Consider the following 27,101-nt stretch of genomic DNA (forward strand, 5'->3'; position numbering starts at 1 on the left):
TGAAAAATATTTTTATGATAAATGCAATAAAATTAAATTTAAAAAAAATAATTTTGATCTTGTAAACGAAGTACGATATTAGAAATAATCAAACTCAAATGATGAAAAAGTTGTAATGCTACTTTCAAATTTTTATTTAGTTAGAGTAAAATCAAGTCCGTGAGAAGATCTATAAAAAAAATTATGCATTTCCGAGACTACATTTATGGGAACTTTTTTCATAAAAGGATTTAACGAATGATTCCCTTATATGTTGACTCTTTTTTAAACTCTCCATATATGTATAGGGTGTTTTATTTTAAAAAAAATAAACACCATGTTTACATGAAAGAAGCTTACAATAAACTTTGGTGATAAACTTTTTTTGTAGATCTTAATCAATTTTTCAGATTGCTAAATATACCAAAAAGTATAGGATTTTTATTCGAATGATTTTTGTTTAAAAAGTGTTCACCTATTATGTCACTATTATCACTATGCAAGGATAGGCAGAACATGAGGAGTCAGCTTGTACTGAGAATATTTTGCCAGCTTTAACTTAAACTACTGCACTTCTCCCTAGTAAAAGCAAATCTTTTGTATGGGAATTTAGATTAAGATGAAGTACCTGAATGTCATTTGAAAGCCCGAAGTAATAGTCAGAATGGTTCCTTAAACTTGTCTCTGACAAAACAAAACCTCACCCCATAGACTTGCTTTTCCAGCAAATCAACATTTTGTTTTTTTCAGAAACTTCTGAAACAGTTTCAGATAAGCTCTGAAGAAGCCAACAGAATGGTTGGCGAAAAGTCACCAACTTTGATTTATAAACAACCGACGCAGGAGGATCCAGAGGATTAATTAATATTACAGTAAGCAAAAAGATACTAGTTCTTATTCCCAAATAACAGAACTTAAATCACTGAAAATTATTAATTTTTCAACCTTATGAAACTAATACCTATTTTAATAGAATCATCACCACGGTAAATAAAAAACTTTTGGAGAGAGTTTAGGCCATCTTCCAGGACTTGATTCTCTTTCAAGAGTATACTTTTGTGAGGAGTGAACAATACCACAATAGTAATAAAAATTTGACACTTCAGGTGCTGCTTTTGATTGTTTACCTCTAATTCGCGATTTGCCGTTTCGCTTCCTGAGATACAAATAGAGAAATACAGAAGCCACGTAGATCAGTCCCAAGAGTACCGAACAAATTCCTATCGTCACGTATTCGTTAATGCTTAGACTGCCCGCGCCCGATGTTTTGGCCTGCGTCGGAACTTCTAGCGAAAATGCCACTTCTGTAACATCTAAAAGACAAAGGTCGCGTCGAGGTTCGAATATTCGCGGCACTCTACTTACTACTTTGAGATCTGAAAGGAGTCCCAACCACTCTGAACGCAACACACGGCTCGAAAATGTCTTTGTATGAAGTGGTGACCGAAGCGGTTGGATCCGCTAATTCTTTGCACATCAACTGTACTAGGACCATCCTCCCAGACATCTTACTTCGTAGTTCGGGTTCTCCGACCCACTGCACAAATTGTTTACTTAGGAGATGATTCGAGGCTCGTGAGTGCAGGAAAAGTTTACCTGAAGGAAGGTGCGACCTTCATCGCGGAATAACTTGAAAGGTATGTCACAGTCCATAGAGTTTCTGAGATCCAACCATCCGTTTTCGGTAAGAAATTTCGCTCCTGACACCCCACAGACTGGAGTATTAACATCTGAAACGTTCTAGAATGCATTAGCGAGAACACTTTAATTTTCCAAAGAAACTTCCACAGGCTACTGTAATACTTTTTACAAAACTTCTGGGTTCCTCCTGCATCCGTTTTTGCTGAGTCGAACTTGCTGACAGATTGGCGAAACGTCAGCAGGTTCGACTCAGCAAAAACCGACGCTGGATGAATCCAGAAGTTTTGTAAAAACTATTTCAGAAACACTTTTTTACGTACGAGTTACAAAACTGGATGCTTCAACATCAAGCAGTAAGGAAATTGAAACACAAAATATATGAATATATTCTGCCGTATTTCGTATTGTATAATAGTAATTATAGAAATAATAAATACATATTAAATAAAATTTGTCGTCAGACTAAATTGAATCTGTGCTATCACTATGATCCAAGGATATTTGCCAAAGTTCTTTTATAATTATATTCAACTTCAAGTACAACTGCTCTCTGGCATTAATGCACAATGAGTATTAATTACATGAAATACATGGGCGGACATTTTTGAGTTTATATTATTGCGTCTTACTTTGTTTTCTAATTCGGCCCATATCATTTCCATAGAATTCAATTAACAACAGTGAAGGTGGTAATCTCAGAAGTATATTACCTGATTTTTTCTTAACCTCGTCTACCAAATAAGTTTTATCAAACCATTTGGTTTGGCAATTACGGACGAATACCCTGTCCTTAAAGACTATTGAAACTAAAACGCCCTTCGATGCTATGTTGTCTCGTCCATACATGTTCCGCAATACCAGATTTTTTTATACCGCGGGCTGATAATACATTATCGGCAAAAAAATGTCCAAGTTATATTACTCAAAATTAGACAACTACTATAGTGTCCAACTTCATCTACCATTCAGTTTAGTTTATTATACAAGAAGTTTAGGCACGAGCGGAGCGTTTAATAAGGAGTGCCTGAAGAAGTTTATTGACGTGTTGTACTTTTCCTCTACCAGTTCTTGAATATATTTTAGCAAAACAGCAGGAATAGAATAAATTCATCAAGTGATGTGCGATGTACCATCAGAATTCACTTCAAAATACCATCATGTAGTAAATATCTCCCAAAAAATCCGATGGTTTGCAACCCCGAGACTAAAGACCGGCAACTCTCGAAGGGACTGCTGACAATGTTTAATGAAGCTGACACCTTAAAATCTCACTTTGCGCATGTCTAATCAATGCATAATTCGGTATTTTAGAGTTAGGGGGTCAAAAGAAATATTTAAACAATATTACGACGCTTATACGACAGCATTTTAAATCTGAGGAGAAAAAACAAATTCTGAGACAAACTTTGAAAGTAATTTCAAATAGTATATTATGCAACAAGTATGGTAAACGGCTTTTGAGTCACTGATTTACCGCGTCAGTTTCGTTTCCCACGCATCCAAGCCAATTCGGACATTTCCGAGATTTTACCGCATGGGTTTGGGAGCAATCGGATGTTTTCTTCGGAGATATTTCCCACGCCTTGAATTTTGACGTTTGTCAATTCTGACGGTCATGTCACACGTTCGATAAACTTTTTAAGTCACTCGTTTAACAAACACTCGCTTCGCTGCGCTCCGCTCTTGTCAAATAAACTTGTGAGTCAAATGCTGTTTACCGCACTTGTTGGATAATATGGTATTTTCTACGATCATTAGTTTTTAGGTATATTTTCTTAAAACAACACTAACATATTCAATCAAATGACGCCTCGAAACTCATGTGGTAAAGTGGCCTTTCATCACGCTAGGTTTGCTATTTTACCGACGAGAATTTGAGCCACGAATTTAATCTAGCACGCGGAAGCGCAGGGGAGCAACTGTTTAATAAACGATTGACTTAAAAAGTTCACATGTGATGGTTACTATACTTTTTCTACGACCGTTAGTTTTTGGGTACATTTTTACAAAACAACACGAATACAGTCACTGACATTAACGTCAGAATTGACATACGTTAAAATTCAAATTGTGCGGTAAAATCTCCGAAAACATCCGATTGCCACCAAACCCGTGCGGTAATATCCCGGAAATGTCTAAAATGGCTAAATGGATTGGTGTATTTTATAGAAGAGAGTATAAATTATTATACCAGCTTTGAAAAATTTATTATTTATTAAATTAAAACTGACACTGACAATAACATATATTGATCAATTTTTTTCATTTAATAGATTCTAATATATAGAACATAAAACTTTTACATACAACCTGTTGTACTAAATCTATTATGCCAACTATATAGAATAATATTATTATATTACATAATATTAAAATAGTAATTAATAAAAAGTTTGATGTGTTAATTTTGTAATAATGTTCATAAAGCGATAAATTCTTGAGAAGAAGAAGGTAAAAAAATGACTTTTTCGAGAGAGTCATTAAGCATTTTGCGCTTATTTTAATTACATGGAATTTTGAATAATAAATTCTAATTACGCCACTGTTACAGTGTTTCATTCGTATTAACACTTCGCACTGCGGAAGTACGTCATATGAGAATTTCAAATAACAAAGGAATCCTTAATAAAACATATTGCTTCATTCTTTCCGTTTACGCCGCATGCGTTCACAGTGAAATATTTCGTTTAGCAGAGATGAGTTATGTACAAAAAAATATTTTTGCCTTTTAGAATCATTTTGCTGCGTAAGTGCATCATTTCTATTTTCCAAATTTTAAAATAACCGAAATCAGTTACATTGAAACTGAAACTAACAAAAACACAGGGACAAAAAATACAAGCGAGAAAGTTTTTTTTATAAATTAATAATTAATACATTTAGTAAAGGTGTAATACAAGTGTTCACATAATACCAAAAATTCTTAAAAACATAAATGTTTATATTCCCACACAAAAATGTTGCATTTCTATACTCAAAAAACATTTAAAATCCAAACGAAAAAGCAATTTTAATTTAACGGATGTTGATTACTCTAAATTTATTAGAATTTCTGGGTAAAATGGAAACGAAATATTTCGACTTGAAAATTTTTATGCTTTTATATTCAAAAAAATATTTAGAATTAAGACAAACATCAGTTTTAATGTACCTATCGGTTACTCTAAGCCCCGGAGAATATAAATGATACATTTCCACAAAAAAATGTTTTTACTTCCGTGTTCATAAAGGCTTCCGGGGTGGGGGCCAAGTTGAACAGATGGTTCAACCCATTAGTGACAATTAGTGACAGCTAACGCAGATCATTTTAATGTTCGGCAATTTGCCTTGATTTTAGAATCAATAAAAGTTTGATGAAAGTTGCGGACATGTATTTGAGTTAAAGAAGAAGATTTCCAAGGGAAGTATAACCGAAGAGAGCTGCTTTCGAAGAGAGTTGAAAAAAATTATTGTCTTGATAAGACGTAGGTTAATAAAGGTTATATACTACCAATAATGTGGCAGGGCAAAAATATAACCAGTGCTTGCTAAGATGAAAGATTGACGGGTATTCAGGAAAAGGGAAGACAATACTCGTCAATATTGGAAGCGAAGAGGAATTTAAAAAACAGGTTTGCCGTTCAGATCTTTAGTCTCTGTAAGGCGTCCAAAATTACATTTGAAATTCGATTTTGAAAATTTCTTCTTTTCTATTAAAACTCAAAACTTCGGTACGTTAGGATGCAAATCGTTTGAGGTCTAATCCAGCACCCGAAAAATGATCACGACTTGCCTGTCCTATCATAAACGGAAAGCACTTTACCCTCAATAAACATTAATTTGCATTACATTAAATTTGCTTTAGTTGACAGATTATATATATATATATATATATATATATATATATATATATATATATATATATATATATATATATATATATATATATATATATATATATATATATATATATATATATATATATATATATATATATATATATATATATATACATCTTGCTATCTTTTCTGCGTCTTTCAATTCTGCTGCTATTCGGCGTCCAGCAAAGTATATCAATAAATCACGCTATGCATATGAGCAGTGGATCTTTCTGATCTCAAAAGTCCAGAGTATATCAAAATATTCAGTTTGGTTGCTTCAAAATTTTAAATTTTACATTGCACTACTATTCTGCGTCATTTCATTTTACTACTCTTTCGACGTCCTCAATATACAGTAAATAGCAACATCATTTGTGCGTCTGCAGAATATGCAAATCTATTGCAATATCTTTTCGGCTTCCGACATGGTTGCCACATCTCATACCTCGTACCGAATTTTGGTATTCCTAATTATCAGAGATATACACATGGAACTGCCTCTCTTTCGGTATTTTAATGAACTCGTTTGTACTTGGGTATTTAGTTCGAATTTTCTAAGAAAATGCAAATAATACATGGGTAGTAGGTAGAGTTCAAGGGGCTTATAGGTTTAATGTGACGAATCAACTTTTTTATTTTTGCTATTATCTAATTGAGTCTCTTAATTTATGTATCACATGTAATAGATAATTGAGCGTTATGACCTTGGCAAGTCCAGTGAATTTCCAGTGTTTAGATTATCTGGATGTCAGTTATAGGATTCCAAGCGCGCATAAGTAAACATGAGTACTGCGGTAACATTGAATTCATAATTAAAGTAATAGATTCAGGATAATAGAACTTCAATTATTTAACGCAGATAATTTGTTTCATCCATTTTTTAGTTAGTTTAATAGGTTCTGATATTATAATAGCTTCATAAAAAATAATTTATTAAAACTAAGACAAACTTTATTATCATAATAATAATAATATATACAAAAATTCAAAAAAATGTTGACACACATGTATGGTAAAAAGAAAAACAGATTAGGATATGTCTATTTTGGCAATATCCAAAACTGTAATAAAAACTGAAAATACAAAATTTAAAGAAAAAATTGAAGTTGAATGTCATTAGTGCCACATATCTTCAATTTTATCGATTGATGATTTTGATACCTAAATAACGTTTTCCATTTTTTTTGTATATATATTTTGGACAAACACCTTAATTTTCAACCAGGATTTATTTTCCAATAAATCTGAATGACTGCTTATTAACATCTCACATTCCGCTTTCTTTGGTGGTTTGTTTGTTTGTATGTGGTTTTCAAAAAAATCTTTTACAACTTTTTTTTGTTCCGCTGTCCTTGGAATCAGTTCTCGTTTTTTTATTGTCACGCTATCTTTTTTGGAATGTGCAAGTTCCTTTTTTTTGTTTGTTTGATTTAATGTCTCATTTTTGTCTGCAAGAGTGGGATGCTCATCAATTTCGTCTTCGATTGCAAACTGTTGGTCAGTTTCGTCTACGTTTTCTGGGTTTAATTCTTCTTCTAAATTTAAGTCAATTTCTTCCAATGTGCTTCCTTTGTACTTTCCCGCTTGACCATCTTCCATGAGAAGTAACAGTTTCGCAATTTTTGCAGTTTGAAAAATGTCATCTGGAAGTCTATAATTTTGACTATGTACATTTAAAGTGTGGCCCATAAACGTTGCCAACTGTTCAATTTCGTTTTGTGACATATTAAAGCCCTGTGATAATGTGGCCAAATGTTTCCTTAATTTCGTAGAAGTTAAAGCTCGTGGGTCTCTTGCTCCACATATTCTTGCGTGTGTTTGTAGTACCTTATACCCTACTATAGGCTGGTCTGAATGAGTCTGCGCAAACAAAAATAAATTATTTTTTTTTTGAAATTGTTGTCGTTTTTCAATCAGAAAATCCATATGGCTTTGAATATCTCTGCTAAATAGAACGGGAACCCCTCTTCCCCTTTTCCCTCTTATCACAATCCGTTTAAAACTTTTCAAAAGAATTTTTTCGGAAGTTGTAATGGCGTCCGAAAATTCTTCGTAACTGTGGTTATTTTTGTCATCAGATAATGTATAAGACGTCAGCTTCATTCTCTGCAATTCACCTACCCTTTTTCTATTAAAAAGCAATAACCGGCAAAACACTGTTTCCATCAAAACGGTGTAATTTTTTAGACTATTGGAACCCTCTTTCAATTTTTTTTCAGCTTCGTTGCCCTTTTCAATGAAATATGTTTTAAGTAATTTTAGATCAGACGCTAAAGGTATTATTGTTGTCTTATTCCAAGTTTTAGTATTCAAGTCTCTAGCAGCTTGGATAGATATTTCATGTTTCCAAGTGCTTTCCAATAATCTCTTGAACATACTAACATTTGCTTCAGCCTCTGCAGCACTAACGTTCGGGTAGCAATATTTTCGCTTAATAAAATTTAATATTGCGATATCACAACAATCTTTTAAACTTGTAGAGATATTCATAGCGAAAGTGGGAGATATGTAAATATCATTGTGTGCATCATATTTCGCAATAATTTTGACACTTTGAACAACAACATAATAATTCTGAGGATGCAACAAATCATACAAATTATTAATTTTTGGATTGATTTTTTTTGACTCTATTATGACCTTTGACAATTCCCTCATTTTCCGTGAGCAAATATTGACATGATGTTGTTCTCTATGAGTATTTAAATATCTTTCTCCAAAGGCGCAAATAAGACAATCTTTTTTTGCAATAAAAGATATTTTGTCACATCTCATGCGTGGAAATACTTTTGCTATTAAATCAGAATTAATAATTCTCTTAGAAAGAAGGAAATTGTGTTCATTACTAGATGATTCTTTTTTCTCTGGACAACTTTTTATATGTCTCCAAAGCAATTTACGTGAATAATGGCCATAGCAATATTTACATGCAGCGTAGCTTCCTTCAGACGTGTCAACATAAGTTCTGTGAACAGGCTTAACCATAGAATGACAGTTTTTAATGTGATTTCCTCTCTTTCTTAAAGATGCAATAAGTCTTTTCCTTTCGATAGTTTTTGGCTTCAACGTAAGTATTTTTTGCACTTCAATTTCCTGCGAATGATTTCGGAAAATATGTCGAGCAAAATTCAACACATCAGTTTCACAATAAAAGCAGAAATCTGGAAATCGAGTTATTTTATTTTTTCTTATAGTTTTGTTTGCAGAATGGAAAACGTTTTCAGTTGCAGGACTGGAAATTACTGAGTTCACTTCTTTCTTATCCTAAAAAGTAGAAATGAAATGAACAAAACATGTTATATATATTTAACAATACAACAATTATTCATTCTCTAAATTATTTTGCTTTTAATTTACTATTCATTTTTTTTAGTTCATGTCGTAGTCGAAATTTGGAATAATTTTGCTTTTCGCGATAAAATATAAGCATTTACACTATTTTTTTTGTTTTTTGATTGTTTCATTTAAAATTTTTAGACTATGGGAGCTCAAAACTCGCTCTAAACTTAATATTTCAATAAATAACTATAATAATAAACTATTTTAATCAACAATTGATGACAAAATATCATTTATTTAGAACCAGAAGTTATGCAAAGAAAAATAAGTATTAGAAGTTCAACGTTTTTGCTACACAGCAAAATGCTTAATCTTTTATTTATATTTATTATTTTTATTTATTTAATTTTAAAACGTTGAAATGAAATGGCATTTAATGATGATATTGTTGCGACTGTCTTTCAAAACTAATCATTCGGTTTATATTTACCTTAGGTGATGTTAACAATAAGTTACTTGAACGGGACTGTTTAGCATCGGGAGATGTCTAGAATAAATAATTCAATTTTTGAATTGTAATTTAAATTGTAAACCATAGATTACCGAAACTAAAGAATATTGCAAATCAGTAACTTTATCTAATGAGTCGATATATTTGGATCTTGGTTCCTGGAAATAGATAATAAATGTTAAGTGTTAAGGAGTAAAGGATAACATTTTCAAAATTTTTAAAAGTTGACAAAAATGAAATGACAATCTTACAAGTTCGTCTTCGGAATTTGAGTCCGACGGATAATATGTAGGGTCTTCATCTGAGTTCGATGACAATTCGAAATTATCTAAAATGATAATATAATTTCAATACAATCATTTCTATAAACATGTCCTTTCTCCATAAAATCTCTAAATTCTTAAAATTGAATATGCATTTTTACAAAACTAATGGATTCCTCCTGCGTCGGTTTTTGCTTAGTCGAAATTGCTGAGGTTTCGCCAACCATCCTGTTGGCTTCTTCAGAGCTTGACTGAAACTGAAGAAGCCAACAGGATGGTTGGCGACACGTCAGCAATTTTGACTAGCCTGTGGAAGTCTCTGTGAAAATTAATTAAATATTCACTTAACGATTTTCAACAAAATGCGATTTATATATTGCTTAGTGGGTTTCAGTCTAATCAATGCTAAACTAGCTAATTAAAGTGAAGTTATTAGTTTTAATGTCCCATTTATTTCAAAAAGAAAATAAAATTAATTCAAATAACTTTCGAATAATTTAAATGGTTATTCTGCATTAAAAAATAAGATTTCTTTTTAATATGAACATGGGTATATATAGTTTTCGAGATACAAGGTGTCATTTTTTTTTCCGTTTTTAATAAATATTATTTAACACAACTTTTGGTTACTTTGTAAACACCATATGCTCCTGTGCTGTGATTAGATTCGTTCCAATTAGGGACATGCAATAAAAACGAACACGAAGTTTCATTAATTTCAACTAAGACTCTTGTGACAACAAACAACGCTCCCAAATTTTAACACAAGATATTTATTAAACATCATTCATTCATTTTCGGAATATGTTCATGTGATTTTTTTTTATTTATTCATGTAGAATCATTTCTTGAAGTAGTTATTTCCGGATACACATTTAGGAACGTTTAGTCATGAAATAAATACCCTGTTTATTTTTAAAAAAACTGGATATTATTTAGTTATTACTTTTAACGATAGGTGTATTTAATAGACTAAATTTTGTACTGACTGACAAAAAGTATTGAATTTTACATTTAATTAAACTTCTGGATTCCTCTTGTGTCGGTTTTTGTTGAGTCGAACTAGCTAACGTTTGGCCAATCATCTTGTTGACTTCTTCAGAGCTTAACTGAAACTACTTAGCTAGTTCAACTCAACAAAAACCGACGCAGGAGGAATCCAGAAGTTTAATAAAAAGTATTACAGTAGCCCGTGGAAGTTTCTTTGAAAAATTAAAAAAGTATTTAATTTTAATAATAGCCTTGTCCAACAAACCTCAGCAGGCTAGAGCCGCCTGCTGCCGCTTAAATGCAATAGAATTACAGTTTCCTAATAATATAGCTTAGAATTTTGTATCCTACTCCGCAGCCCACTAAAATTTACTTTATAGTAGGAGATTAGTGTGAGAACAAAGAACAAACTATATTAAACTAAATAAACTAAATAATAGTAAAAAATAAACAACTTAATTTTAAGGCATACAATTCATACCTGAAGAGGAGTCCACTTTAATTTCTCTTACTTCCTTATGAAACTCTTCTGGGATCTTTTCCGAGATATCAAAGCTACTTTCAGAGGAAAAAGATAGTGTCTCAATATTTGGCCGTTCGAGTGCCATTAACACTAATTTTTGCGTTCTCGTATTCATAATATTTTGTAAAATTAGTCTCGATGCGAAATAAGCGAAATACAAGCAACGTGTTCACATAAAAGCACTGTTGTCAATTCTCAGGACGCCTAAACATCGGTAAAAAAAATTTGAAATATACAAGTCAGATATACGCCAGCCCGACGATCGCGCCACGGTGGCAAAAACCTTGAACTATGGATGTATATGTCTATACATCTTACCAACTTTTCGGCATCCCAGAAAAAATATATTACTACTAACTGGGTTAAGTGAGAAGGTTCCTACTTATGATGTGTTCTAAAGCTTATTACATACCTTTAGCTATTGGAATATAGATGTCGGCAAAAATTGCGGTCATGTGTTTAAGGCAGGGAAACCATTCTGCGTCCGTAACGGACGCAGAATGCCACTGGACGCAGAATTATATGCAAATTAACAATGTACGGACGCAGAAAAGATATGTTGATGTATATATATATATATATATATATATATATATATATATATATATATATATATATATATATATATATATATATATATATATATATATATATATATATATATATATATATATATATATATATATATATATATATATATATATATATATATATAATCTGTCAACTAAAGCAAATTTAATGTAATGTAATGTAATGCAAATTAATGTTTATTGAGGGTAAAGTGCTTTCCGTTTATGATAGGACAGGCAAGTCGTGACCATTTTTCGGGTGCTGGATTAGACCTCAAACGATTTGCATCCTAACGTACCGAAGTTTTGAGTTTTAATAGAAAAGAAGAAATTTTCAAAATCGAATTTCAAATGTAATTTTGGACGCCTTACAGAGACTAAAGATCTGAACGGCAAACCTGTTTTTTAAATTCCTCTTCGCTTCCAATAATGACGAGTATTGTCTTCCCTTTTCCTGAATACCCGTCAATCTTTCATCTTAGCAAGCACTGGTTATATTTTTGCCCTGCCACATTATTGGTAGTATATAACCTTTATTAACCCACGTCTTATCAAGACAATAATTTTTTTCAGCTCTCTTCGAAAGCAGCTCTCTTCGGTTATACTTCCCTTGGAAATCTTCTTCTTTAACTCAAATACATGTCCGCAACTTTCATCAAACTTTTATTGATTCTAAAATCAAGGCAAATTGCCGAACATTAAAATGATCTGCGTTAGCTGTCACTAATTGTCACTAATGGGTTGAACCATCTGTTCAACTTGGCCCCCACCCCGGAAGCCTTTATGAACACGGAAGTAAAAACATTTTTTTGTGGAAATGTATCATTTATATTCTCCGGGGCTTAGAGTAACCGATAGGTACATTAAAACTGATGTTTGTCTTAATTCTAAATATTTTTTTGAATATAAAAGCATAAAAATTTTCAAGTCGAAATATTTCGTTTCCATTTTACCCAGAAATTCTAATAACTTTAGAGTAATCAACATCCGTTAAATTAAAATTGCTTTTTCGTTTGGATTTTAAATGTTTTTTGAGTATAAAAATGCAACATTTTTGTGTGGAAATATAAACATTTATGTTTTTAAGAATTTTTGGTATTATGTGAACACTTGTATTACACCTTTACTAAATGTATTAATTATTAATTTATAAAAAAAACTTTCTCGCTTGTATTTTTTGTCCCTGTGTTTTTGTTAGTTTCAGTTTCAATGTAACTGATTTCGGTTATTTTAAAATTTGGAAAATGGAAATGATGCACTTACGCAGCAAAATGATTCTAAAAGGCAAAAATATTTTTTTGTACATAACTCATCTCTGCTAAACGAAATATTTCACTGTGAACACATGCGGCGTAAACGGAAAGAATGAAGCAATATGTTTTATTAAGGATTCCTTTGTTATTTGAAATTCTCATATGACGTACTTCCGCAGTGCGAAGTGTTAATACGAATGAAACATATATGTGTATATATATATATATATATATATATATATATATATATATATATATATATATATATATATATATATATATATATTGTGTTTCAATTTCCTTTGCTACTACCCTGAACCAGTTTATTTATTAGATTTATAACCATTATAATACTAAATCAAATCAAATAAAGGAAAAGTCAACCCTTTACAAAATAAAGTTTTTAGAAATTTTACTAAGAAAATTCTTATACAAAAAAATAGGAAACTTTCAAAATATATATAATACACGTATTGTCTGTCCTGAAACAAAAGTAATTTCTAGGGAACATTACTGCAGCATCGGCAAATACAAATCTCCCAAGTGTTTGAAAACAAGAAATTATTGACTTGTTAAGCACCAAAAATATTGAATTTGAAGATCATGTGAAAAAAGAACAAACTATTACACAGTTTTATTTTCTTATTTTTTTTTCTTTCTTTTTTTCGAGTATCCTACTGAGAGACACCTTTGCCACATCATTTTCAGGCTTGGCAAGTGACCCAAACACCCGGGTGTACTACCAGCAACCGATAAAAAGAAAGAAATTTGCAACAAAATCGTTGGCTCGCTCTGTAGTCCATTTGTGAAGTTATTGCTCTACACCTATCTGAACTAAACTATAGTTTAGAAAACACACTGAATGTATAAAGTGTATGCTGAGGCATACTAGTGTTATTACCGTACAAACTCCTTTATGACATTTATTTCGATCGTCCTTCCTTTTTCCTAAGTTTTGGAGTTGAAAATACGAAACAGAATGAAGAGGCGCAGTAAAAATGACAGTGATCTGAAAAATGCGTATACATCCATTTTGTCCAAATAGAAAACTGGTCCGGTAGAAACTGCTGCCTCTTCTTGTTACGCCGAAGAATTCTAAATGCTTTCGAAGAAATGCTTGCTCACGTTTAAGACTAATTTACGACTTTTTCTAAAAGGTTTTATTGCTGTTTGTTTCTGTTGCAATTCGCGGTATAGTTACTCGCCCGGTCAATACGCTATTCGATCGAGCGATGTACACAAATAATATTAAAAAGGTGCATTCAAATAAAATAAATGAATAAAGAAATCGTTTGTCTATGAGATATGCTTATAAAATAAGTGTTCAGTTTTGGTTATTTATTTTGTATATTGACACTAAATATTAATTCATTACCTGGGTTTTCTATATATTGATTTCTTTATGATTCGGGGTTAATCGAATACATTTATCAATTTTTATTTTAATTTAATTTTTTATATACTTTATGGTAAAAAACGCGTGTCATTTCACCGCGATAATATGAGCCCTCGGGTTTTGTTTGGCCGAATTACCGCGCATAGTTTTCGCGTGTTTGCGATTGGTAACCCCCACTACATTGCTGCAATGGACATGGTGTGGAGAAAGAAAATCCGAGAGGCCTCGGGGGTCTTACACTAGAGTGCACATAAGGTAGGCCGTTTATTTTATAATTCGAGGGTTTATCCGTAGTTTTGTTTTGTTTGTGATCAAATTTTAAATTAAGAATTTATTTCGATGAACTTGTATACTATTATTCCACACGCGGCTTCTAAAAGGAAGTCTAGGAAACATTGAGTCTCTTACATATGGTCTTCGAGCCCGGATTTTTAAAGAATCAGTAATTCAAAAATAAAATTATTTTGTCTTTTCTAAATTCATTTTCTAATACTAAATTGGTAAAAATAATTTTGATTTCATTCACTATAAAGGCGTTTAAATAAGACGACCTTGAATAAATTTGACGAAGTATCGGAAAACAGGTAAAGAATTTAAATAGTTTAGAGTTTTTTGCGGTCTTGATTTTGTGTACGATATTTTGATTGTTTTTTGTTATCAATTGTGGTTTTGGTGGATTTTACGAGGTTGTTCGCATATTTTAATATAATTGAATTTAATTTCTTCTTTCTTGCCATTTTTTTATGATATAGAAAATTTCTAAAAATATTTTTAAACCATGGCAGATTCAAAAGTAAATAGAAGAAGCGTTTTTATACAAAGATTGAAAGAAATCTACGATTTAGCTACTGCTGCTACACAGAACCCAGCTAAAATTAATGATTTTAAAATACGATATTCGGCGTTAGAATCAACATATAATGAGTTTGATAGGTTGCATTTGGACATAATTTCTGATAAAAGAGTAACGGATGTAATGCTTGAGCAGCAGGAGCTAATTCGAGCGGAAGTTGATGATCAATACTTTTCAATTAAAAGCATTTATAGTGAACTTTGTATAAAATCTGAAATATCCATGATAGTACCACCTTCGCCACCAGGTCAGAGCCATAATTTGCCGCCTTACCTAAATTTTAATCTTCCCCGTTTAGATATACCTGTTTTCTCAGGCAATTTAAAACAGTGGCCGACATTTTTTGATTTATACAGGAGTTCGGTGCATAATATGAACTTTTCCGCTTCACAAAAATTTCAATTACTGCTTACTCTTCCCTTTTCCTGAATACCCGTCAATCTTTCATCTTAGCAAGCACTGGTTATATTTTTGCCCTGCCACATTATTGGTAGTATATAACCTTTATTAACCCACGTCTTATCAAGACAATAATTTTTTTCAGCTCTCTTCGAAAGCAGCTCTCTTCGGTTATACTTCCCTTGGAAATCTTCTTCTTTAACTCAAATACATGTCCGCAACTTTCATCAAACTTTTATTGATTCTAAAATCAAGGCAAATTGCCGAACATTAAAATGATCTGCGTTAGCTGTCACTAATTGTCACTAATGGGTTGAACCATCTGTTCAACTTGGCCCCCACCCCGGAAGCCTTTATGAACACGGAAGTAAAAACATTTTTTTGTGGAAATGTATCATTTATATTCTCCGGGGCTTAGAGTAACCGATAGGTACATTAAAACTGATGTTTGTCTTAATTCTAAATATTTTTTTGAATATAAAAGCATAAAAATTTTCAAGTCGAAATATTTCGTTTCCATTTTACCCAGAAATTCTAATAACTTTAGAGTAATCAACATCCGTTAAATTAAAATTGCTTTTTCGTTTGGATTTTAAATGTTTTTTGAGTATAAAAATGCAACATTTTTGTGTGGAAATATAAACATTTATGTTTTTAAGAATTTTTGGTATTATGTGAACACTTGTATTACACCTTTACTAAATGTATTAATTATTAATTTATAAAAAAAACTTTCTCGCTTGTATTTTTTGTCCCTGTGTTTTTGTTAGTTTCAGTTTCAATGTAACTGATTTCGGTTATTTTAAAATTTGGAAAATGGAAATGATGCACTTACGCAGCAAAATGATTCTAAAAGGCAAAAATATTTTTTTGTACATAACTCATCTCTGCTAAACGAAATATTTCACTGTGAACACATGCGGCGTAAACGGAAAGAATGAAGCAATATGTTTTATTAAGGATTCCTTTGTTATTTGAAATTCTCATATGACGTACTTCCGCAGTGCGAAGTGTTAATACGAATGAAACATATATGTATATATATATATATATATATATATATATATATATATATATATATATATATATATATATATATATATATATATATATATATATATTGTGTTTCAATTTCCTTTGCTACTACCCTGAACCAGTTTATTTATTAGATTTATAACCATTATAATACTAAATCAAATCAAATAAAGGAAAAGTCAACCCTTTACAAAATAAAGTTTTTAGAAATTTTACTAAGAAAATTCTTATACAAAAAAATAGGAAACTTTCAAAATATATATAATACACGTATTGTCTGTCCTGAAACAAAAGTAATTTCTAGGGAACATTACTGCAGCATCGGCAAATACAAATCTCCCAAGTGTTTGAAAACAAGAAATTATTGACTTGTTAAGCACCAAAAATATTGAATTTGAAGATCATGTGAAAAAAGAACAAACTATTACACAGTTTTATTTTCTTATTTTTTTTTCTTTCTTTTTTTCGAGTATCCTACTGAGAGACACCTTTGCCACATCATTTTCAGGCTTGGCAAGTGACCCAAACACCCGGGTGTACTACCAGCAACCGATAAAAAGAAAGAAAAAAAAATAAGAAAATAAAAACAAAATCGTTGGCTCGCTCTGTAGTCCATTTGTGAAGTTATTGCTCTACACCTATCTGAACTAAACTATAGTTTAGAAAACACACTGAATGTATAAAGTGTATGCTGAGGCATACTAGTGTTATTACCGTACAAACTCCTTTATGACATTTATTTCGATCGTCCTTCCTTTTTCCTAAGTTTTGGAGTTGAAAATACGAAACAGAATGAAGAGGCGCAGTAAAAATGACAGTGATCTGAAAAATGCGTATACATCCATTTTGTCCAAATAGAAAACTGGTCCGGTAGAAACTGCTGCCTCTTCTTGTTACGCCGAAGAATTCTAAATGCTTTCGAAGAAATGCTTGCTCACGTTTAAGACTAATTTACGACTTTTTCTAAAAGGTTTTATTGCTGTTTGTTTCTGTTGCAATTCGCGGTATAGTTACTCGCCCGGTCAATACGCTATTCGATCGAGCGATGTACACAAATAATATTAAAAAGGTGCATTCAAATAAAATAAATGAATAAAGAAATCGTTTGTCTATGAGATATGCTTATAAAATAAGATTTTAGTTTATTGCAAGTAGCCACGTCAGTTTTCATTCTGTTCGAAAATTGTTGAACTTTGAGTTGTAATTTTATCTGTTTACTGGTGTAGTCCTGGCAAGGAGATATATTTCGGTTCTTAATGCGGGAGGGAAATAAAATGTAAATTTGCAATAACAGGCATTATTAAACAGAGCTAACGGTTATATTGTAAAGTTCCGATGTATTGCAATGATAGTCTTCCGTATTTCAGTTTTTAAGACCTAGACACCTCGTATCGTTTTTTATTGCATAAGAATAAAATAAAATATATATAACAATAATTATGCATCATTATAATTATAGATATCGACAAATAATTGAGATAATAACTATTATAGGATAAAGTAAGATAATATAAAATAAATTTTTAATTTTAATAAACATTGATGTATTTTTTTAATACTATTTACAATACAACTTCATTTGTAAATTTTAGTCATCATGTTCCGAAAAGACCGTTGACATATAGTCATTAGAGTCCAGAGAAATAATTAATGGCTTTACAGTGTTTTCTAGCATGTTGTCAGCTTCCCACATTATTTTTTCTATTTCAATAACATGTTCGGCGCACATACTCCATGTTTTACAATCCACAGCCTTTATTCTCTCTTGCACGAGGGTTTCATCGTCTGTCATTTTAAAAGTGATATTATATCTTGCTTCAACCAATACCTACCAATTCTATGGGGTTTAATTCACAATGATATGGTTAGTTTTGGTTTTGGTTGAAACCAATTGATGATGTCATTCATTTCTAAGAAGATGTGAGACTATAACAGACCCAAGAGGAATAAGATCTAGTATTGGCTGCCTTCAAAAATATCAACATACGCGCCTTTATGATAGTTTTTAGTCCATCGTGACTGAAATGCTAGAAAGGCCGCTATGACATGAAAGCTTGCCTCGAGCTTTTTAAATTTTTATCCTGCTATATTTTACCAATGGTATTCATTTTCGGAGATATACATTCCTGTTGTCCCTTCGAAATTGTCTAACTGCTCTTAAATATCGTCGTCGCCAGCAGAAAATTTCGTCTTTCTTTACTAAAAACTCGATTAAAAGTGATTTTCTTCTTCGAATTTTTTCGTACCAAAAATTAATTTCCTGCAATTTCTTCTTAGTACAGTCATTTGGTATTTTTACTTGGAAAGTTTTCCGGGAGTATTGCAAATTTTCAATTTTGTAGATTTTGATGTGCTCTTTCCAAATTTAAACTTTGCCACCTCGTATCTTTCCCGCTTGTGCCGCCATATTGAAAAAATGGCGCCCAAAATCAGTTGTTTGATAATAACTAACCCCTTTCCGACACATTTTACAGGAAAAACGTATGTATTCAAAACAGAAATAGAGAAAATTTCCTACAATTTATGTCATAACCTAAAATCAATAGTTCCGACGTACGAGCGCTGTAAAGTGTCATTCAATGCACGTTTCGGCAGAAATACTCATTTTCACATCACCATGAGGTAGAGAAATAGGTGCGTTTTTTTATCGTGGTATTTCCAGTAGGCCTAATCCACATCTGACTCACTATTTCAAAATTCAATTAAATCTCCGTCGCTTGATTCTTGTTAACGGACCAGGTGTTGGATTTTCAAGTTCTTTTTTTCATAATGTCTAGCGCTGCACATTCTTTGAAAAACCAACAAAGGATTAATCGGCACAATGTCGTTTTCTATCCGAATACCTATATTGATAACACCAAGTTATTTTACTCTGTCATTCCGTTTAAATTTTACGGTATAGAAATCATTACCAACTTCTTGAGACATGTGACAGTTTACTTTTTCATCTCCGATAATTCCAGTGCTTATTAAATGATTTCCTTCATTTCTGGAAAAGGTGGATGAATGGACAACCAATCCACCAATTTTTTGTTATTTTGGCATGCTGCACAGAACTGGAAAATGCTACGTCGCAAAATTTCTCAACATCGTAACAAATATTATATACAAATGCCATTCTTAACGTCCAATTGGATAGCACGCTTTCCTTAACTCATCCACAATGAGTAAGCCCACCAAGACATTTATTTCATCGACTTCATTAACGACTGCTCAGTTGTCATATCTGACCACGCCAAAATTTGTCGAAACGTCTAATTGTGAAATACCCTTGACTTGTAAATAGTTCATATTCTCCAGCTGCCATTCTTTGCTTCAAATGAAGCATGTCTTGCGAATATAAATAACAATATTTAGCATATAAGAAATGACCACTGCCATGAAAATGCATTTTCTGCAGAGTGTCAAGATGTAAATTCCAGTTGCCCATTCTCTCTGCTTCCAATGAATTGTTTTAGGAGTGTAACCATCCGAAAATATTGCAACCATAATTTCGCTGTAGCACAGCATTGTTCCAGTTTAATCAATTCATTCGCACATTTATGAGCAAGTTCTTTGCAACATTCTTCCTGGTCCGCCTGAAGTATCACTGACCTGTCGAAATTGTGTAAAATTCTGTCTAATTCTGCACTGCGATCGGGTGTCAAATCAATAAATTGTAGGGAAATTTTAGCAATTGATAAAAGTGAATACACATGTCCTACCATAATTTTTTCAATTGAATTTAGTGCGTAAACAGTGTGTCATTATGTATCCGATAGATCCCATGAACAACATTAACAAATGGAATCTACCGAGTCTTACAACAGTATTATTTAATTTGGAATTCTCATCGTATGAAGAAATGATTTTATAATTTACAATTCACAAATATGAGCAATATAAAGTAAATATTACACGGGCCCCATTTTTTCAATATGGTGGCGCCAGCGGCAAAGATACGAGGTGGCAAAGTTGAAATTTTCAAAGCTCCAGCAAAATTTTCCAGGTAACCTCTATTTTTTCAACCAAATGACTGTACACATGAGTGAAATTAGGGAAATCAACCTTTTTCATTTCAGATAGAATTTTGCCCAAAATAGGTCTTCTTATTATTTCTTTTTTTCCTGTACTTCTCCTTGATGACCTCATGGGCCCGAGTTTATCCTCATGCGCAAGTCGGTATTTTGTTGAATTGCCAATTGCAGTCGAACACATTTGAACTAATTTTCTTATTTTTCGAAAGCGCAGTTTTACTAATCCCTAAAGATACCAGGCCTATGTATTACGGCTAAGATCACTAAATTTTACGTTTCAATATTGGATTGAGAAACAACATAAAATTGTTAATTAAATAAAATGCACTTCAATTTTGGACTTGGATTCTAGAAGAGATGTCACAAATTCTTAACCGGTAAAATTGATTTATCATTATTCAGTTCTATCGAACGGCACTTACAACTAATAATTTAAAAATACGAATACAAACATTTAATTTGGACCATAAGTTAAAACATACCACGAATATGAAACTTGCCTAACTGTGTTTCGATTTTATTACTTCTAATTTATACCGTTCGTGCCTATCGTGATAAATATAAACGGACCATCGTATCTCGTGAGAGGCGCCGTGTGAAAAATTATGATCCTGTCGCGCAGGCATGATATATCAATTGACATAGAATGCAATTTAAATGTGCAATCTACAAAGTGGAGCACCAGGGTATCAGTTTTACTGTTAACGAAATAACTTACCTTTAAAAAAAATTTCTTTGCTAGGATGGATAATCTGTCCATTCAGGGGTAAGAACACAAAGGGGATTTGCTGCGATGTCGATCCGCCGACAAAAGGGGCGAGTGAACATTCTGAAAATAATATCCTTTTTAATAGACATTCCAAATTTAAACCGGTCATTTTACAGTGTGGAATAGTACTTCCAACGTATTAAGAATACAAAACTTTAAAGAATTGCACAGGGTTTTTCGGTACTTATAAAAAAATTGAAATACGAAAGTTTCATGATTTTTCTGAATGTAAATATGAATACAACTATGAAATTTCATCAATTATGTTTTGAGGAAATATAAGGGGGTGCAAAATTTCTTTAAAATTACTTTTAAGTTTTAAAACTTAAAATGTTTAAAATGTTTCAACCAATACATAGTAATAAATCCCGCACCTCAATATCTTTATCCTAACCTAAAATATGTTTTTAAAGAATAAGTTCTCAAAAAACTTTAGGTAAAAATGTTTACTTTAGGGTTTGTTATTAATGTTTAATTATTTAGAATTTACTTAGTAAAAGATAAAAATAACATTTTATTTTTATTTTTTACTTTTTGACAATACCTTTAGTTTTTTCAGGCTAACGTTTTGATATCGTTGTTCGTTATCTTATTCATATTTTAGGTTAAGATAAATATATTGAGATCCGATTTTCACCGGGTTATTGGGCGCTTCTGCCATAAAAAAGTCATATCATTGCATGTGTTTTTAAATATTTATAATAATAATTTTATAAACAAAAGACACGAAGATAAGTTGGGAAAACCCCTTTTTAAAAACTCCAAATTTATCAGTTTATCGCAAGCCTTTTTATTTAATAGAATATTTGAATACTCCCGCCAATCTTTTCGCGAAGAGAGAGAGCAAACATCATAAAACAAAAAAGATTTGAATTTTTCTCAGCTTTAAAACGCTAATCACTTTAACAATGGTTAACATTAGAAATTTTTTTAGAACAGAATTTAAAAATTGAAAATAATAATTACGCCCGTTTCCTTAATACCCATATCTCGTTGCTTTGGGTCTCGCAAATTTAGCAAACAGTTTGAAAGTCCGTTATTTGGCATCTTACTAACAAACAATCATAACGAATATGTAGTTCCTCGATCGTGAACCTGATAAAATTTTCATTGGGACCATATAAGTTGAATTATAGTCAATTACGCCATTATCGCCGTATCCTGCGGAATTAAACACAATTGTACCGACGGTAATCAGAAACATCAATCACGCAGCCCCGTGCGCATTTAATAACGCTCACTGAACTAGTTCAATAACAAGCGTTTGTGATTTTTTCAAACCGCTCTTGGACTATTATTCGCTCCATTTGACAGCGACTGAAAACTAGCATCGGACTTAATTAAGAAGTTATTGACGGCAGTAATGCGTTGGAAGACACTTATGTTATAACTGAAATTGGCGGCGGTAGCAATTCGCATTTACAATTTACAGTTATTACAGCATTCAATTATTGCGTGAAAAAAAATCAAACGTAAAATTGTATGATATGTCTAATGGGACAATTAATTAACAATTAAATATCCATCAACAGGAACAAGGGCTACTAAATATTCACTAAAATCTCACTCTATAGATAGTTTCTTAATACGAATGACAGGGATCATTTCACGGGGTGGACTTAAAGTTTATATTTTTATTTTTAACACCTAGCCACCTCGAGTCGAACCCAAATTAGGCTCAGACTAATTAGCATACTAGAGAAAGACGAGTCTAATGAATGAAAGTACTGTGACAGCGGCGTTCCTACGGATAGCAGTAGGGTGCTGCAACGGATATCGTTCAAGCAATTAGCAATTAGCCGGAAAAATGTTTACAAAAATCGAAAAGGAACAATCAGCCGTTCAGTAAAAGCCAGATTTATATCAAGACAGGTCATGCCAGTACCAACCAACTATAAAATTTAATCCAGTGCTGAGAAGCTTTCTCTTTGGAACGCCCTTCCAATAAATTTTCAAAATAGGGAATATACAAAAATTAACAGGCTTGTTGACTCCTGTTTGTTTAGTGTTGATTATGACATTCTGAAAGTGATAAACTAACTGTGAATAAAATCAAGTTGATGAAACATTTAATAATAATGTAGTTTAATTCAATTTAATTTAATTTGAATTTTAATATTCAAATTTAAATATTAATACGAACTTAGCCATAACTAGTAAGTTAAGTTGCATTATACTGACCAAATGCAAACACAAATTTCTCAAACTCATTGTGCATTTGATATCTTTTTGAATTTATTATGTAATTGCTGAATTGTTACTTTACTTTACATAAATAATACTAATAATGCATAATTATAATTTTACAAATAGGTGAATAATTGAAATATTAATTATTCTAAGATAATTCGAATAAAAACGGATATAGAAGTAATAAATTGTCGATAAATTTTAATAAATATAATTATTTCAAAAAATCTATTATTTACAATACAACTTCATTTGTAAAGCTGAATCATCATGTTTCGAGCAGTCAGATGAACTACAGTGGTTGGAGAACAGAGAAATAATAAATGGCTCTACAGTATTTTCTAGCATGTTATTAGGTGCCCACATCCTCTCGTCTATTTCAATCAAATGTTCGATGCACTTACTCGATTTTGCCCAATGCACTGTCTATGTTCCCATCTGCAAGAGGCTTTCAACGTCCCTCATTTTAAATGTGGAATTATTCCGTGCTCAAACCCTTTTACCGGGGTTCATACCAATTCTATAGGGTTTCATTCACGATGATGATGATGCAAGGCGAAGTACTATTTTAATTGGTTTTGAAGCGCTTTCGTCGACAATAAATTTCATACAAAGAGGTTTCTAATGTACATTACAGTACAAACAGAGAAAAACATCGAATTACATCACGAAATTCAATATCAAATCTCTTGAGAACGACAGCACGAGAACATTCTATCAGAACAGATTAGATGGAACAATCAGGACGAACCCCATTACACAAACAGTGTTGAAAAAGCCTGGAAAAAATTTAAAGTGGACATAACACAAAGCGCGACAGAAGCGTGTAAGAACAGTTGACACTAATGGAAGAAAAAACAATAAATTCTGATTTACAAATGAAATAAAGAATCTGGCAAAAGAAAAGAAAACCGCTTATATATAAGATAACCGATAACCGAAATACAGCTGAATATGAGAAGTACAAGGATAACATACCAAATAATTTACTAAAATATAGGGGGAAAAATTAGCAGAAGAAATCACAAGCCTGTGACAAATCATAATCCGCATAGCGCAAATATCTTCTGAGTGAAAAACTAGCACTACCATTTCGGTATTCAAGAAAGGGTCAAGTAAGAATCATAATAACTATAGAGGAATAACCTATTGTGTTCTCCATTGGGACTATTTGTTCTTAGGCAGCTAATTAAGAAGTCAATAGAATTTAATAAATCCATGTTTGTCTGCTTTGTAGATTTGACGAAGGCATTCGATAGAATAAATCTCCAAGACGTGATTGGCAGTCTAGTTGAAAACAACATTGACTCCAAACATATAGAATTAGCAGAGAACTAAATGTTAACAATAAAACACGGATTAAAACAGCAAACGGCCTCACCCAAGAACTTTTAATAAGCAGCGGTCTCAGACAAGGTGACAGCTAAATTCCATTCCCTCTTTAACGTTGTGATGGATAAGATAATCAATAATGTGAAACTAATAAATGGCGGGTATCGAATGGAAAACAGCTCTCTGAAGATTCCGCTACATAAGAGATATAACATGATCATCTCCACTGAAAAGGCACAAATTATGGTGATTGGCAAGGAATTGATCCGGTGCGAATTACTGGTAAACGAGAAGATCTTTGAACAGGTCACTGTTGCGTTTGGTCATCACTAAAACAGGAAGGTTCTTTTTAAGAGATTTCATGATCAAAACATGGATCCCGGTCCATTGCTTTTGTTGTCTTAACCTAGTTCCCAAGCGGTGGTACGACGACGCAGTGACATTATACACAACATTTCTATCCTCATTTAAAAGAACAATATTTCCTGACACATTATATTTTAACAAATTGAGCTTAATAAGAGGTTTACGTAAGCGGTTGCTTCTTCAAATGGAAACATCTGGCGTTTTATTTTTTTTGACTAACATTAGTTACTGTATTCCAACATGCTGAACGACATTTCGAGTATGTGCAACCCTTGTCTGCTGATCTCTAGCTTTTCTTAAATTATCAAATACGCTGGTACTATTTTTATTGTCGTCATTACATGGATTGACAATATCGTTTTTAAGTTTAGCTGTGTTAGTAACTAAAGGAGGAGTTGCTACAGGTATGATGTTTGGAGAAACAACTTGATGAACTATTCTGTTACCTCAATTCAATTACTTAGAGGTCAGCATATGCAGCTTCAGAGATGTGCTAGAGGAAGTTCTGATCTGAAGTAAAGTACAAAAACGTGGGTGAGACCCGCGGAAACAAGAGCCGACATCTCAACAACAGAAAAAATGCTCCGAATCGCGGAAATGAGAATACTGAGGAATATAAGAGGAGTCACTCTAAGAGATCGGATGAGCAGCGAATCCATTAGAATAGAGCTAGCTATAGAAGATTTCGTAAGATGAATTAGGTCAAGAAGGCGCTATTATTGGAGAGACCATGTGGACAGGATGAAACCGGCAAGATTAGCGAAAAGAGCAAGAACACAAAAATCCCGGTACAAGACGACCATCAGGCAGTCCCCTACAATGATGGCGAGATGAGAGAGTGAGATCTCTCTCACAAGAGGCACTAAATGTTAACAATAAAACACCGATTAAAACAGAAAACGGCCTCACCCAAGAACTTCAGAACTTTTAATAAAGAGCGGTATCAAACAAGGTGACACCTAAAGCCCTACCATCTTTAACATCTTGATGGATAAGATAATCAACAATGTGATACTAATAAATGGCGGTTATCGAATGGGAAATAGCTCTCTGAAGATTCTCTGCTATGAGGATGCTAGATTAAACAGGACATTGTCTTAGTCAAAGTAGAAGGAGGAGACAAAGACATTTATTTTTATTCAAATTTACAATCTTCCTATTGCAAGTAAATTAATGAAAACATCTATCATAAATGCTGATATTTTTAGAGACTACCTCTATCAAATGGTAGATCTTATTCATCCAGTGTATGTTATAGTTATGGATAATGCACGCTACTACTCAAAAAACTCCCTAAAAAATACTCACATCTTCATGTAATTAAAAAAGTAAAATAAATAAGTGTGAACAACACACAGTCCATTTGGTAAGTGAGGAGTCAGTAAGCTCGACAGAACCGTAAAATAAGCCCAACAAATTTAATTAAACTTCTCGACGATACAACCTTTAAGTTATCCACCCTATTTAATGATTCCTGTCTTTGCATATTTACATTTTATTGCTCTCTCGCAATAAGAAATAGAACATAGAAATAATGTCATTAAATTCATTAAAACATCCGTTCTTGGCGTAATTTCGATATTTTTTAGTTTGCTAAAAAATACTATATGAGCTTTAATTTTAATTTCTCGAGTCAAATCAGTCGTTAATTTTCTATGCTCAGTATTTCTGAATATACTGTATATTTATATATGTTAAAAGTAAATTTAAGAACTTTTATGCCACTAGGGATAACATTTTAAAAAATGTACACAAAAGTGGAAGAAATACAATACTTTCGTTCTATTCTTCCACAACAATATCCGCCATCCCACGCTAAATAAGCACACACGTTTTATATAATAAATAACCGTTCCCGTGTTACATATAAGTGTATA

General features: G+C 32.2%; 1 protein-coding gene across 2 annotated transcripts in view; it reads right to left on the reverse strand.

Moving 5' to 3' along the window:
• The window catches only part of LOC132696102 (uncharacterized), an 80,536-nt gene that overhangs the window by 8,393 nt on the left and 45,042 nt on the right, over positions 1 to 27,101 (reverse strand). For both annotated transcript variants that reach the window (XM_060660732.1, XM_060660725.1), the window contains exons 4-7: positions 21,286 to 21,396; positions 1,576 to 1,709; positions 1,345 to 1,516; positions 1,107 to 1,292 (exon numbers count right to left, since the gene is read on the reverse strand). In XM_060660732.1, coding sequence (XP_060516715.1) covers positions 1,107 to 1,292; positions 1,345 to 1,516; positions 1,576 to 1,709; positions 21,286 to 21,396 — 603 coding nt within the window. The remainder of the gene's footprint in view (positions 1 to 1,106; positions 1,293 to 1,344; positions 1,517 to 1,575; positions 1,710 to 21,285; positions 21,397 to 27,101) is intronic.

The sequence above is a fragment of the Cylas formicarius genome, unplaced genomic scaffold (assembly GCF_029955315.1).
Source record: "Cylas formicarius isolate icCylForm1 unplaced genomic scaffold, icCylForm1.1 PGA_scaffold_10__41_contigs__length_53128322, whole genome shotgun sequence".
Lineage (NCBI taxonomy): Eukaryota > Metazoa > Arthropoda > Insecta > Coleoptera > Brentidae > Cylas > Cylas formicarius.